General features: G+C 53.3%; 1 protein-coding gene across 1 annotated transcript; it reads right to left on the bottom strand.

Annotated features, from left to right (window-relative positions):
* Positions 1–7359: 7359 nt before the first annotated feature.
* YIPF6 (Yip1 domain family member 6) lies at positions 7360–12887 on the bottom strand. The gene is made up of 7 exons (XM_042029223.1): positions 12788–12887; positions 11864–11992; positions 11254–11332; positions 10855–10897; positions 10085–10210; positions 9825–9982; positions 7360–9138 (listed from the first exon to the last, which is right to left on the bottom strand). Exons 1-7 carry the CDS (start codon positions 12863–12865, stop codon positions 9020–9022), a joined length of 732 nt encoding a protein of 243 aa, XP_041885157.1. The 5' UTR covers positions 12866–12887; the 3' UTR covers positions 7360–9019.
* Between the last annotated feature and the right edge of the window lie 303 nt (positions 12888–13190).

Raw genomic sequence — 13190 nt, 5'->3', positions numbered from 1 at the left:
GGGCCAAAGGCATCAATCCCCCATCCCACAGGCCAGTCCCATGGCATACCCTTCAGCACGTCCCCTCTCCCAGCACTGGTGGCCCTTGTGTCTTGCTGAAGCTTCACCCTCCAACACCAGTGACACTTTTGCTTAGCCCAGATGTGCACTGGACTCCCAGAGACAACCCAAGGGCTCATGGCCTCAGCCAGGGCTGCGGTAAGCCCCCTGCACTCCCTGTCCCCAGAAGGGTTCCTGGCACAGACGGGTTTGTGCATTTCCCCACACAGGATGCCCCAGTTTGCAAACACCAGTGAGGGAATTCACAAACACCGACTGATTTAGCACACACACAAAAGCCAAACAAACTTTGCAGCTGACTAATCCTCACAGACCGGCAAAACCTCCCAATTTCACTGAAAAAAACCAGCCCATGATAGTTTTGGTGAATTTCCGCTGCACCAGCGGGGGGGTGCTCCTGCCCCCATTCCCGGAGCCAGAAAGGTTGGGGAGTTCAACAGGGGCCTGGGGCTGTGCTCAGCATGGGACTATTTAAATACACTTAAAAGAGCATAACTGATATGGTGACATCTTTGAGATACTATAGACAACGTACGCAAATTACAAATAGACCCAAGTGATACAGAAGGAAACGGAGGTTTTTTGAGAGCCATATCTCCACTCAATTTTAAATCCATTTGTATTCAAGCACCCAAGAGTTACTGTCTGGGGGCATCTACAGAGACTCCCATGCAGGACAGAACTCTAGCAAAAACCTGCTGCTACTGCACTCTAGTTCTCTTCCAGATGCCTTTGTGAGAACAACAAATATAAATCAGGCTGCATTTTTAAGTACAAAAGAGGACATAAGCAGAATGCTCACCAGGCAGTTTTTCCTTCCCCTGGGAATAGCACTGAGCTGCTGGAGCCTGGCTGGGACGTTAATCCTGGGACATTAATCCCCTGCCCCCAAGGCAGGCACCAGAGCAGCCCAAGGAATTGCAGCAGCTCTTATTATTAGCTGGAGCAGGGAGGCTCCCATGGTGAAACACCCGAGGCCGGCACAGGGCTGGCAGCACACGTGTGTACTCACACTCACACACTCTCACACTCACACATCCCCCTGGTACCTGCCACTGACAGCACACTCAGCAGCTAAAAAACAACCACAGGCAACAGGGGCACCTCCTCCTCTGGCACAACGAAATGCCGTGTAATAAACTGCATCTGAGCTCCTTGGGTATTTTTGCACATAGTTCTGGTGACAGCTGCTGTCTAGGGAGGATCCCAGCTCTAATTCTGGACAAGGGTTGGGATTAACTCCCAGGACAGAGGAATCTTGTCAGGTGCAGTGCTGGCTCCCTGCGAGGGCAGGTGTCTGCAAGCTGAATCCCTGGCATGAATCCACAGCAGCCTCCTCTCACTCGTGGATGGTTGGGCCATTCACGTACCAAGTTTCTCACACCCAAATCCAGAGGCAAACCCTGTCCAGTGCAGCTTCTCAGCAGAACTGGGGACATGGCATCAGGACTGGGACACAGGATGGGGGACTCGACAGCTCCTGGGTGCCAACAATCAAACCCCCTGATAGCTCTAAGCATGCAGCCCTGAGCAGGTGGGAGCATGGAGGTGGCAGGACCAAAGGGTTTCTGCAAGCCCACCAGTGCCCAGTTTGTCACACTCCAGCACTCTGGGGTTTCCAGAGGATTGCCACCATGACCCACTGCCTGGCTCCACCACGGCGCAGAGACAAGTGGCCACGAGACCCTCCCCAGTTGCCCTCAGAGCCTGGGGTTGTTGTCAAACCCCACCAGAGCCAGGCTGGTTTTGTGGGCACCCTGAAAGCAGAGCACTACAAGCTGAGGGGGCTCAGGACATGGGCAGGCAGCAGCAATGGGGCTGCCAGGGACACGGTGCTCTCCCCTGTCAGGAGCATCAGAGCAGGATTTGCAGCAAACCAGCGTTGGGCACATCTTCCCTTGGCACCTGTTCAGTCAAAACCACTGCCCAAAGATGTCCTTTCCTTCTGGCATGGACAAGGAGAGACGTTCCATGCTCAAGGACACCAAGTGTCCATCCCGTGCCCATCCCGTGCCCCTGGACACCGCACCCCAGAGTATTTCCAGGCTGGACGGGAGCCACGCGCCACTGCCAGCCTTCTTTGGGGACGCCAGGAAAGGCTCTGAGGCAGCTTCAGAAAACCTTTTATGCCAGCCCTCACACACACAAAGCCTCATTATGTGACAGCGAATTCTTTTCGCCCCCCCGCGGCCGCGGGGGCTGCCAGGCTTGTCCTGGAGAGGGATCCTGCTCCCAGCACTGTGCCACAGGGCTGAGCTGCAGCCACGTGCTTCTCCACTCCAAAGGGAATCAAGAGGTAAAAGAGGTTTTCTGGGGACAGATCCTGGCTGTAGGCACGGTGCAGACCGGGCTGTCCCCACACCCTGTGCTGGGCTGTCTCGGGCTTCTGTTCCTGCTGCTGGGAGGAATTCCAAAGCCCTGAGAAAGAAGAGGCAGCAGCTCCAGCCCAGACCTCAGCCCCGTGGGTTTTGCTAAGGGAGGCGTGAGTTACGGGGAGAGGAAGGTTTTAAATGAGTGCCCAGGATAAATAATTGCATGTTCTGTTTATGATCCTGAGACAGTGACACAAAACACCAGAAAAAGGCTTGAAAAGAACCAGAAAGCACAGTCCCAGTGAAATCCAGCAGTTCTTGCTGAGCTCTGAAATCTACCCTCTGCCTTTCTCCCGTAGATATCAATGACCTTATCAGGCTCCTGCCTTGCAGCAGCAGCAGCTGTGGGAAGCATGAGAAGAGAGGTAGGGATGGGGAAGCACCAGGAGAACAGCCATGGGGACAGGGCTGCTACAATGGCCCCACAGCTCCTCTGCTCCAGGGGCTCTGGAGCCTGGAGCTCTCTGCAACCAAAATAACCAGGACCAGGGTCTCGAGGACCACTATGTTCACACGAGTTTCTTGTAAGCACAGGGACTCAAAGGGGGGACAGAGATGTCATTGGGACCTGACAGACAAGCAGGTTGCACAAGGAGCACAGACGCTGCAGTGAGGGAGCCCAGCCAGGAGTATGCAGGTCCACAGGCACAGGAGGAGGTGAGAGAAAAGCACACAATGCCCAGACCAAACAGAGGAAAACAGCCAGTGCCAATTCCCCTGGCCAGGGTGACTTGTCCTTCCTGCAGGGCCTGGGAGGATACATTCTGCCCTCAGCCCCAACACACTCCCTGCTCCGCTTGGCCACCAGGATGAACAGAAATCCAGTTCCTATTTGGGTAGAAACCCATCAGGGTAGTAAGATCAACTGCTAAAGGATACAAAGGCAACTTAACACACTGGATTTGAACTGCACATCACCAGCCTGAGGCAGGAGTTTAGAGTAAAAGAGAAGAAAAAGCATCCGTGTCTGCCAGAGCATCCCAACCTCAGGACCACCTGGGCACCTCGAGGGAGCAGGAAATGGGGCACAGGGAACAGGCACCCACAGACACCATGTGAAACACCTACCAGCTGTCCAGGACATGTCTTCACTTCCCCAGGAGACACAGAGAAGGCATTAACCTCATCTTCCTCCCAGTCCAGAGCATTGTGGGCTCTCCCCAGGTCTGCCTCAAGCAGCCCCACCAGATCTGTTTCATTGTGCCTGAGCACATGCCCGGGCTTTGTCTGGGAATGTTCACCAAAGGCCAACAATTCACTGCTGCTGAAAATTTTATTGTGGCCTGTAGCATCCCCACTGTGCCCTGCAGGTCCCTGTGGGAGGCTGATAAATCTTGAGCGGTGCCTCCTGGTTCTCCTGGGAAAAGATCCCCACAGGGACAGCAAGGATTTGTCATGGATCAGCTCATAACCAGGCTCATCCTCAGGACTGCACTCGCTGCTCTTCGGACAGAGGAAGCCAGGGACACCATCTTCATCTTCAGCTGACGAGGAAGAGCACGGGGTCAGCAGCTCATCCTGCTGGCCTGGAGATGCTGGTGGCTTTGCTTGGTGCTCAGCGCTCCTTGGCTCCATTGCCCATGGATGGAACCCTCGCTGCCACTGGCAAAGCTGGCAATGCAAAATCATAACTCATAAGCAAGAACCACACAGGAAACTACATTTATTTTGCTTTTCCTCATTTTCCCTTCTATTCCATTTAATTAGAGAGGGGTGGTGTTGTCCTTACTCCGGGAACGTCCATGCTCTCCTCAGCAGAGCATGCGAACCCACAGTTACAGCTCGACCAGCTGGGTTTGTATTCTTCATTTCTCTCTTAAAATGCCAAACTCCCTCTATACTTTCAGGGGAGGTTGTGCTTCACATGGTGCCCTTTTCACTGCTGGCAGTGCAGAACTGGGGGAAGAGTGGGGTTTGGAGGGGGCTCATTGGGATGGATTTCAGGTGCTCTCTGAGGTGTGCTTCAGGCTCCCGGGAGGAGCTGGGGCTGAGCCTACTACACAGGCAGGGGAAGTTTGGCTGAGGCCAGGAATCACTCCATCTCCTCCCTCCCAGGCACAGCAGGGAAGAACGGAGTTCCCAGGTGGCAGGACCCTGCCTGCCCATGTGCCTCCCCAAGGCTCTGACGATGCTCCCTTGCCTCCATCAGCAGCACAAACAGCAGCTCCTCAGACACAGAGAGCTCAGAGTGCAGATGTGCCAAGGTACCAGGCATGGGGAAGCCGTGGCACCCCAGAAAACCTGCCCTGTTCCCTTCCCTGAAACGTGGGCAGAGGGGACAAAGTTCAGGGAAGGTAACTGGGACAGAAACACCAAACGCGTCCTTCCTGCATCAGCAAGTGCACTTATGCAACGAATCCAACTAGGATTCAGAATAAATAGAGCAAACCTTCACTCCTGTCTCTCAGAGACCCTGAACCCCCCAGCGCAGGCATTGCCCCTGACAAGGTGACAGCAGAGCAATGCAGCAACCCTTGTGTCTGTCCCAGCAGCTGCCCCCTGCGCTGGGCTGTCACACCTGCCCTCGGTGATTCTCTCCCCATCTCTGCTGAGGAACCTCCGTGCTGGGCACAGCGTGTCCTGTCCCACCCGTCACTGCCCTTCCATTGAGTACCTGCAATGTGGAGATTCAGCAGCCTCGGGCCTGACTTCCAGCTCCTGCAGCCATGTCACCTAGTTTCCTTGCCAGGAAAGCCAAAGGTCGGCAATCAGGTTCACAGTCCCAGCTGTCAACAGCTGCACTGTATCAGTTACTTCCTGATTTTACTGGGAAAGTCCTTCTTCCACTGTCACCTGCCCCATTCATTTGCCCTGGGGTACAATTCAGCATGCAGAGTATTTGCCTTAAAAGATTCAGGGGACAAAAAGACTGGGGAACAAAAATGCTAAATTCGAGCTTTATCCAAACAAAGTGTAACTACAAAGCCCAGAGCTGCACTTGAGAACACCTCTTTTGAGCAGAACAGTTACATTTCCAGGACTGGTAAATTGTCCTTTTAAAAAAAAAAAAAATGGCCCTTTTTGAATGCAAGTGTCTTCTTGCTCATCACTGAGCAGGCAGAAACCCTGCAGCAGGGGCAGGTGAGGCACCACAGCCTGAGCTGGTGGCTGGTGGTGGCGGCTGAGGCTGGCAGCTCACAGCTCACCTCCCAGGGCTGCCTGCGAGCCCGGTCCTGTCTGCAGGACAGAGCACACTGGCGGTGCTCCCCAGAGCTCCGGGGGCGCTGGAAACCACGGGGCGGTGAAAACTGATCTGCAAAAGGCTGCGAGGGACGGCGCGGTCCTGCCGCCCTCTGGTGACCACCGGGCCATGGTGGCCTTCCCCAGCCCCGCGGTCCGTGCCTGGCACAGGGGCAGCGTGTCCCTGCTGCCACCAGCTCCAGGCCAAGGCTCCCTAGCCAGGGTCGTGTCATGGATGTCCTCATTGTCAGCCCACAGTACAGCGCAAGAGTGTGGAAAAACTCCTGGCCACCGCCTCAAATCCTGGCGTGGCTCAGGGATGGGTTTCACTGCCATTGATTTATTAGCCAGGCAGGAATGGGCCTTAATATCCATTCACCCATCAGGCCCCTTCCTACCAGGTTTCTGCTCCCCCATCACCCCTGCCTCGTTCAGCTTCCGGTGATCACTGGACAGCACAGCTGAGGCACACACGGGTCCCTTGGGTGGCTCCTGAGACCTCCTGGCCCTGAAGCCACTGAAACCCTGATTTTGGGGTACACCTGCACCACTGCTCCTTCCCCAAACTGTCTGTGAGCACCAGCAGGATCTGAGCCTGGGCAGGGCGATGTCCCAGCTCAGCCTCGGGGGCTCTGGCACGTGTGGCCCACATCTCCTGCTCTCCCTGTCTGGCCAGGGGGACACGAGGGTAGGGACTGGGGAGCTTCCCCCCTCCTGCCCCAGCCAGGCCTGGGGAGCTCCTGGTACCGCAGGTGCCACAGGTAGAGAGAGCACAGAGCTTCCATCCACATGTCCCATTGCCCACATGACCTTCAGCCTGTTTGAATTTTTTGAGTTAAAACAAATAAACTCTTTTCCTTTTTATTGGTATTAAATAGATCAAAATTAAATATATACAACAACTTCTGCTGATAAACAGTATTAAAAAAATCCTAGTAGGAAAGAAAGCCTGGTTTGTGCATTGGAAACTCAGCCATGTCTCTGCAGAGCAGTTCAAACACTCCATTATAGGCAACACAGCTGCTTCTCCTTGTCACCCTTCCACAGCAGCTTTAAACAAGAAGGAAGCGCCTTTCCCCCACGGAAAGCAGAACAGTTCTTACCACAGACATTTCCAGCACAAATTAAACCTCTCTGTTGTGGTCCTGCAGGGCCCTTAGGAGGGATGCACTGCACTCCTGGCTGGACAGGATGAGGGACATTCAGGGAGCACTCAGCACTCTCAGATGACACCAGCAGTCTAAAGGACTATCAATTAGCTGCACTAATTCTAGGCATCTGCAAATATCAAACAAGCTCGAGGCATTTCGTTTCCCTGAACCAAAATGGTTTGGTTGTGTTTAATGTGCCCATGTCCCGTTGGCTTTAGGACCGCCCGCTTGCCGAGGGACAACAGCAGGGGCCCTGCAGAACCTCAGTGGTGGCTGAAGAACAAACCCCAGTTTGGGCTTTTGGACTTTCTGAAGTCATGTAAAAAATTTCAAAATATTACTGAATCAACTAAATGCTACTCCAATTATCCTTCAGACAGAACAGCAGCTTAAGTCACAAGACTCAGAGAGAATCCAAGGATTTCTTCGAATATGTGGTTAAATTCTTGTAGGACAGAAAGATTTGGCTCAAGGAATCCCACCGTAGCCATCAACAGCTTTACCATCCACTTCCCTTGAATACTTCTTCTCAGCTTCAAAAAGCTGTACTAACATTTAAATGAATGAAAAACTGCACACTTAAAAGAAAAACCATATTCCATACCAGCAATAATTTAATGGAAGCTTAAAAATTCCCCCTTGCATGGTTCCCATGTCTACAAACCACCACAGCTCCCCTCCAGCCCCTTGGTGCCACAGCCAGGCCCTGCCACACACAGCAGCTCGTTATCCACAAATGCAAAAATGCACTTTTAATCTGAAATTCAGCAATTTCCATCCCAACTCCTACCCACCACCAGCGTTTACAGCACAGACTGCTCTTGCACATAGAACTAGAAATTAGGCACATTCACACCTCAGCAGAACCCACAGACCTCAGTTTCAGTCTATCTGCACAAATGTAGGAAAAAGGACATTTTACAGCAGCTTTTTCACCCCAGATATTTCATGGATTGCTGACTCAGGACAACAGACAACAGGAATCATTTCTGTACAGTTTCCAAAAGCAAGTCCCAGCTCCCAATGTCTGTGCCAAAGTACACCTGACTCTTGCACACCTGTTCCCAGGAGAGGTACACGATGCACCTGCAGTAACCGGAAGAGCTCCCTCCCTTTTATTAAAGGATTAAGCAAAACTAAACCCCACAAAACAACCCTCAGAACAGTGTCTGACATCTCACGGGAAGTAGAAGGGAACAAATGCACATTTGCACACATTTCTTTGCTGGCCCTGTGAACAACCAAAGGACTGTCACACAGAGGCAGGAGAGAGCAGAATTCACATCCTGCTTCAGAGCAGCCACCACCTCTAGTACCATTTACTTCCCTTCCTTCAAGCTGTTTTAACACTTTGGGGCCCAAGCCCTGGTATGGTTTTTCAGACCCAAACAGCCTGTGCAGCAAAACCTCAACTTCCCGCACAGAACCCCTTGTTTTTAATCATACATATACATTCATAGTACTTTCCAGGGATTTTTCCCTTCCCATATGCACAGAGCCCAGTCCCTGCTACAAAGCAGTCTCAGCATTTCTGCAGGACTCTGAGCTCTGTCCCCTGTGGTCACAGGTCTGTAACTTGCAGTGAGCCCACAGTCCCCTCATGGATGCAATGCTGAAGGCACCAAGTTGGAACCCTCTTTCCTGCCACATGAAGGGATGGACACACACAACACATGGAAATGAGCAAAAGCAACTCCCTGCCACCAGCTCCAACTCTCTCCAGAGTGACCCAACTGAGTTTTGACTGAACTCTCCTTTCCTGGGAAAGCCCGAGTCCCACACTGCCCTGGGTGCACATCCCACCACTCTACAAGAGAACGAAAAGGAGTCAGACATGTCTCTTTCCTCTCCACACATCATTGCAGTGAAGTTCTATGGTTTGATAAGGCATTTTCATCTTCAGTGAGAATCCAGGCACAGGCAGGAAATCTGCCAAGTCGTGCGAACTTCATCTCCCAACAGCTTGAAAATCCAGGATCTCCTGCTCTCTCCTCAGATGGAACAATCCCTTCTCCCAGTGGGCATTATTTAACACCAATACAGAACAGGGCAAAATAAACCCCTCAGCAGCTGGACCTCAGTATCTTTCACAAAGAGGGACACACAAACAAGCACTTTTTGCAGCTCTCTGGCTTTATCCCACAACCTGCCTTTTTACAGTATCCCTATATATAAATTAGAAAGAGATAAAGCCAAGGATTCACTGCAGCGTCCATGAAAAAGTCCAGTCCGTGTCCCAGTCCCTCGGGATGGTGCTCACTGGGGGGTGAAGGTGAGGATCATCCAGCTGATGACGAAGTAGAAGAGGAAGATGGGGTACACGACGAGCGCCTTACGGTTGGGGGGCTGGCTGTCCGCCAGGAACGCCGTGGATGCTGCAGAGACACAAACACGTGGAGCAGGAGCAGCAGAACACTCAGAGACCCCACTGCATGGCAGCCAACTACAGTGGGGATCTGCACTGCAGTGGTGTTGAAAAAGAAACCACTGCTCAAACCAACGGGCTGTAATCACCAAGTGCAACTTCCTTTATCATACAGAATGACAAATGATAGATTCATGGAATCACATGGCTTGGAAGGGATTCCACCCCTGCCACAGGCAGGGACACCTTCCACTAGCCCAGGTTGCTCCAAGCCCCAACCAGCCTGGCCATAAATGCTGATTAACACTGTACAATGAGAGCCAGACTTACAGATAAAGAACAGGAGAAATAGTGCAAATGCATCTCTATAAAATCAGCATTTTCTAATAGTATTTATAACATAATCATAGAACAAACCACCAGTCTCACAGAGTTTAATACTAAATAATTTAAGTTAATAATAAGTTTAATACATCCTGCTGCCCAAGGCAATTTGCATATGACCATGGAAATCACCAGGAGCAGAAGCAGAGGCAGAACCACTGCCAGCTTGAGGATTGGAAGAACTATTCCTACAGCCCTTCAACAGCCCAGGGACACCTCAGACTAGAGCATCCCTTGGTTTTGCCCAAGGGAATGAACATGGATCGAGCTCCCCAAGCACGGAGCCACGCAGGGCACACATGAGGGACTCACCCAAGGTGGACCAGCCAAACATGGCCCCCACCACGATGAGGCGGATGATGAAGCTGATGGTGCCCGCACCCGCCAGCAGCACCAGCCTGCACACCAGCATGGCCACGGTCAGCGGCAGCACGCAGTACCCAAGCACACACAGGCTCTGGAAGAAGGAGCTGCACAAGGAGACAGCAACAGGGAAACAGCAGTCAGACCAGGCAGGGCAGAACTCCGTGCATGGGAGAGCGGGAACTGCCGCGGAACAAACGCACACTCACATGGTCCCTCCCAGAAGCTTCGAGTTGAGTGTGATGACAACGGCCCCAAACCAGATGATGACAAAGACCTCGGCAAACTGGGGCCCTCCATCATCCTTGCTGTCTGCAGAGCCACCCTGCAGCATCCTGGAGTGGGGAAGAGACAGAGGCATCGGCATTGACAGAGTTTTCCTAGACTGGAGTAGGTGCCAGAGCAGGAGCTCCAACCCTGATCCCCAGTTATGCTGCAGGCCCATAGCTTTACATCCATTTTTTATTTTCATTATATCCTCAGATTTGCACAGGGAAGGAAAATAGTTGTGGCTCAACTGAGGTGATTTCTGTCCATTTGTTTCCCTGTTTTGAGGGCTGTGAAAGCATTCAGAAGGGAATCAAGCCATGGACAACAGGCTGAGATGGAAATTAAAGTACCAAAGTTTTCGTACCTCTCAAAGCAGCAGAGTAGTGTGTGATTGAACAAACCAGCCTCAGAGAAAGCTTGGAATAACTATGGGATGCAGGCACCACAGCCAAATCAGGACAACCTGAGACACCTTCAATAAAACCATTCCTAGGACAGGGGACCAGGAACAGTTCATCTTTAAATCCTAAATTTAACGGGCTTGAAGTGTCACAAACACATTTTATCAGAGAACCCAACCAAGCAGTGCTTGCACAAGACAGAGAGGGATCAGATGAAGTTGATCTTAACACATTAACTAGCAATTTTTAATGTCTCATTTCCCTCATGCACTGGGCTACAAAACCCCAAATAACCCCAGAATACTCACAGAGCCAGGGAGACACACAGCACCAATGGGCCCCACAGATCCCCTGCAGGGAGAGGGAAAACACATCACAAAAGTCACAGAATCATCCATTTTCCTGGGAAGGGCAGAGCCTCTTGCCCAACTCCCAAGGTGCCATTTTCCACATCTCACTGCTTTACAATTTTCTTATTCAGCATCTTACACCGTGATCTATAACAAAATTCATTCAAGACCCACCAGTTGCTAAAGCTGCCAGTTCCACCCATCCTGGCCCACGCCAGCCTGTCACAGATACCCCAGCTGTCATCTCTGCTGTTCAGAACAGGATGTCCAACACTCCTGAATCCCTGTCCCACTGGATTTTGCCTCTCCCCTGAAGGCAAAGCATCCTCTGGAAATCAGGAAGGCCCCAGCACGTACAGTCCCTGAGGAGCGCGCTGCTCTTCCTGGGATACATCACATGGACAAACTTCTTCCCAACAGCCTTCAGATCCCTCATCTGAAACAAACACAAAACACTGCAATTCATCACCTCACAAAAATTACAGCTCCCAGCTAAAGCAAAGACACAGAAGTAAAGGAACACTGGTGGCAAATCAGGAGAGGATCCAACCCAAGAAGTTCTGTAGCATCCTCTGCAACAAACAATGATGACTTTTCCTACATTCCTTAACAACTACAGCATCACATCCTTTTCTTTAACGACCACCATACTGTAATCCTTTGGTAACACCAGAATATAACCAACAATTTGGTTGCTCCTCTAGGAAAAGAAAACAAATGAAAAATACCTTCAGTCCTCAGAGTTTCTCAGAAGCTCTCACTGAGGCCTCTGCCCTCACAATGATTTCACGATCACAGAGAAACTTTGGGCCACAATTCAGATACTTTTTGATCCACAGGAATTTGTTTTACATGACGAGTTTTAAAATAATCCCCGCTGAAGTACAGGTTGAGCAGAGTTGTGCAAAACAGCTGCCAAAGATACCAGAAAACCCGAGTTTTACTCCAGCCAGGGGCTCAGACTCACAATTGTGTCCTTGACTGGCTCGTCCAGCGTGGAGTAATCCTCATCAGGAGAGTGAGATCCCACAGGGACAGTGATCTCCCCTTCCACTGGGATATCCTGGGATATCGACACATCTGCCAGACCTGGGAACTGAATGGATATAAACCTTTAGGAACAAACACAAACATGCTCACGTGCACTTCAGAGGGGTTGGGGATGGATGCAGCTCCTCAGAATTCAGGGATACAACAAAAGAAATGTTCTACAGCAGGGCCAGGCTGTCGCTGCCTGATGTGAGCAGCTCATGGCCTGAAGAGCTCAGCAGGTGTGTGTGAACCTGCCCCGTCACCCCCAAACCCACCCTCTGTGCTCTGTTCCAGCAGCAGTAACTGAAAGAAGTGAAAAGCTGTGTTTTAAGGGAGGTGATGCCTGAGGGCTGCACAGCCGCACCAGCCCCCGAGTACTGGCCTTGAACAGCCCTGGAAAGCTGCACGGACACCCCGGCCCGGGCACACACAGGGACCAGGCTTAGCCGGGCTCCTTCCCTCCCCGCCAGCGGCCGAGGAAAGCTCTCGGGTGCCCGGAGGTGAAGGCAAACAGGACACAGCCCGGCTGGCTCGACGGCAAACGCTGGAGAAGGCGGGGCAGGGAGGGCACGGCGGGAGGCCAGCAGCTCCCCGCCCCTGCTCTTGACCCTGTCCCCTTCCCTGTCTTCTTTTCCCGTCCCGTTCCTCGCCCCTCTCCTCGACCCCTTTCCCCGTCCCCGCCCTTTGGACGAGCCGCCGCCCGCCCAGGCCTCCAGACCCCGCTCCGCCTTTGCCCGACACCTGACCGACTGCCTGGCCCTGCTCAGAGAGAGAGGGGGGGGCCGAACGCCCCCTGCCTCCCCCGGTCCCCCTCCCGACCCCCCCAGCTTCCCCCCAGGGACCTCCCGGCCGCACTCACCAGGGTCCCCCCGGCCCCGCTCCCCTCCGCCGCCGCCATCTTGGCCGCCCCGGCGACGTGGAGGCCACTTGACGTCATCACCACGCGCCGTCGCGTCACGCGCCGCAGCCGGGGCGTCCATGGCAACGCGTGGGGGCGGCGCCGCCCCCGCCCCGCCGGCAGGGGGCGCACTCGGACCGGCCCGCGAGGCGGCGGCAGCGACCGGCCCGGATTGCACGGACTGGACGGGCCCGGAGCGCGCGTCCCGCACCGTACGGACCGGAGCGACCGGAGCGGGCGGGCTGGGCGGCGGCCCCGGGCGGCACAGCCCGGACTACACCTCCCGGCGGCAGCGGCGCGGCCGGAAGCGCGGCGGGCGGGGATCCCTCGGCCGAGGCGCGGCCCGGCCCCGCGACAGCGGGAG

This window comes from Corvus kubaryi, unplaced genomic scaffold (genome assembly GCF_017639235.1).
Source record: "Corvus kubaryi isolate FWS band 111438036 unplaced genomic scaffold, C.kubaryi_AGA036_p1.0 37322, whole genome shotgun sequence".
Classification (NCBI taxonomy): Eukaryota; Metazoa; Chordata; class Aves; order Passeriformes; family Corvidae; genus Corvus; species Corvus kubaryi.
This window is presented reverse-complemented; position numbering and strand designations above follow the sequence as displayed.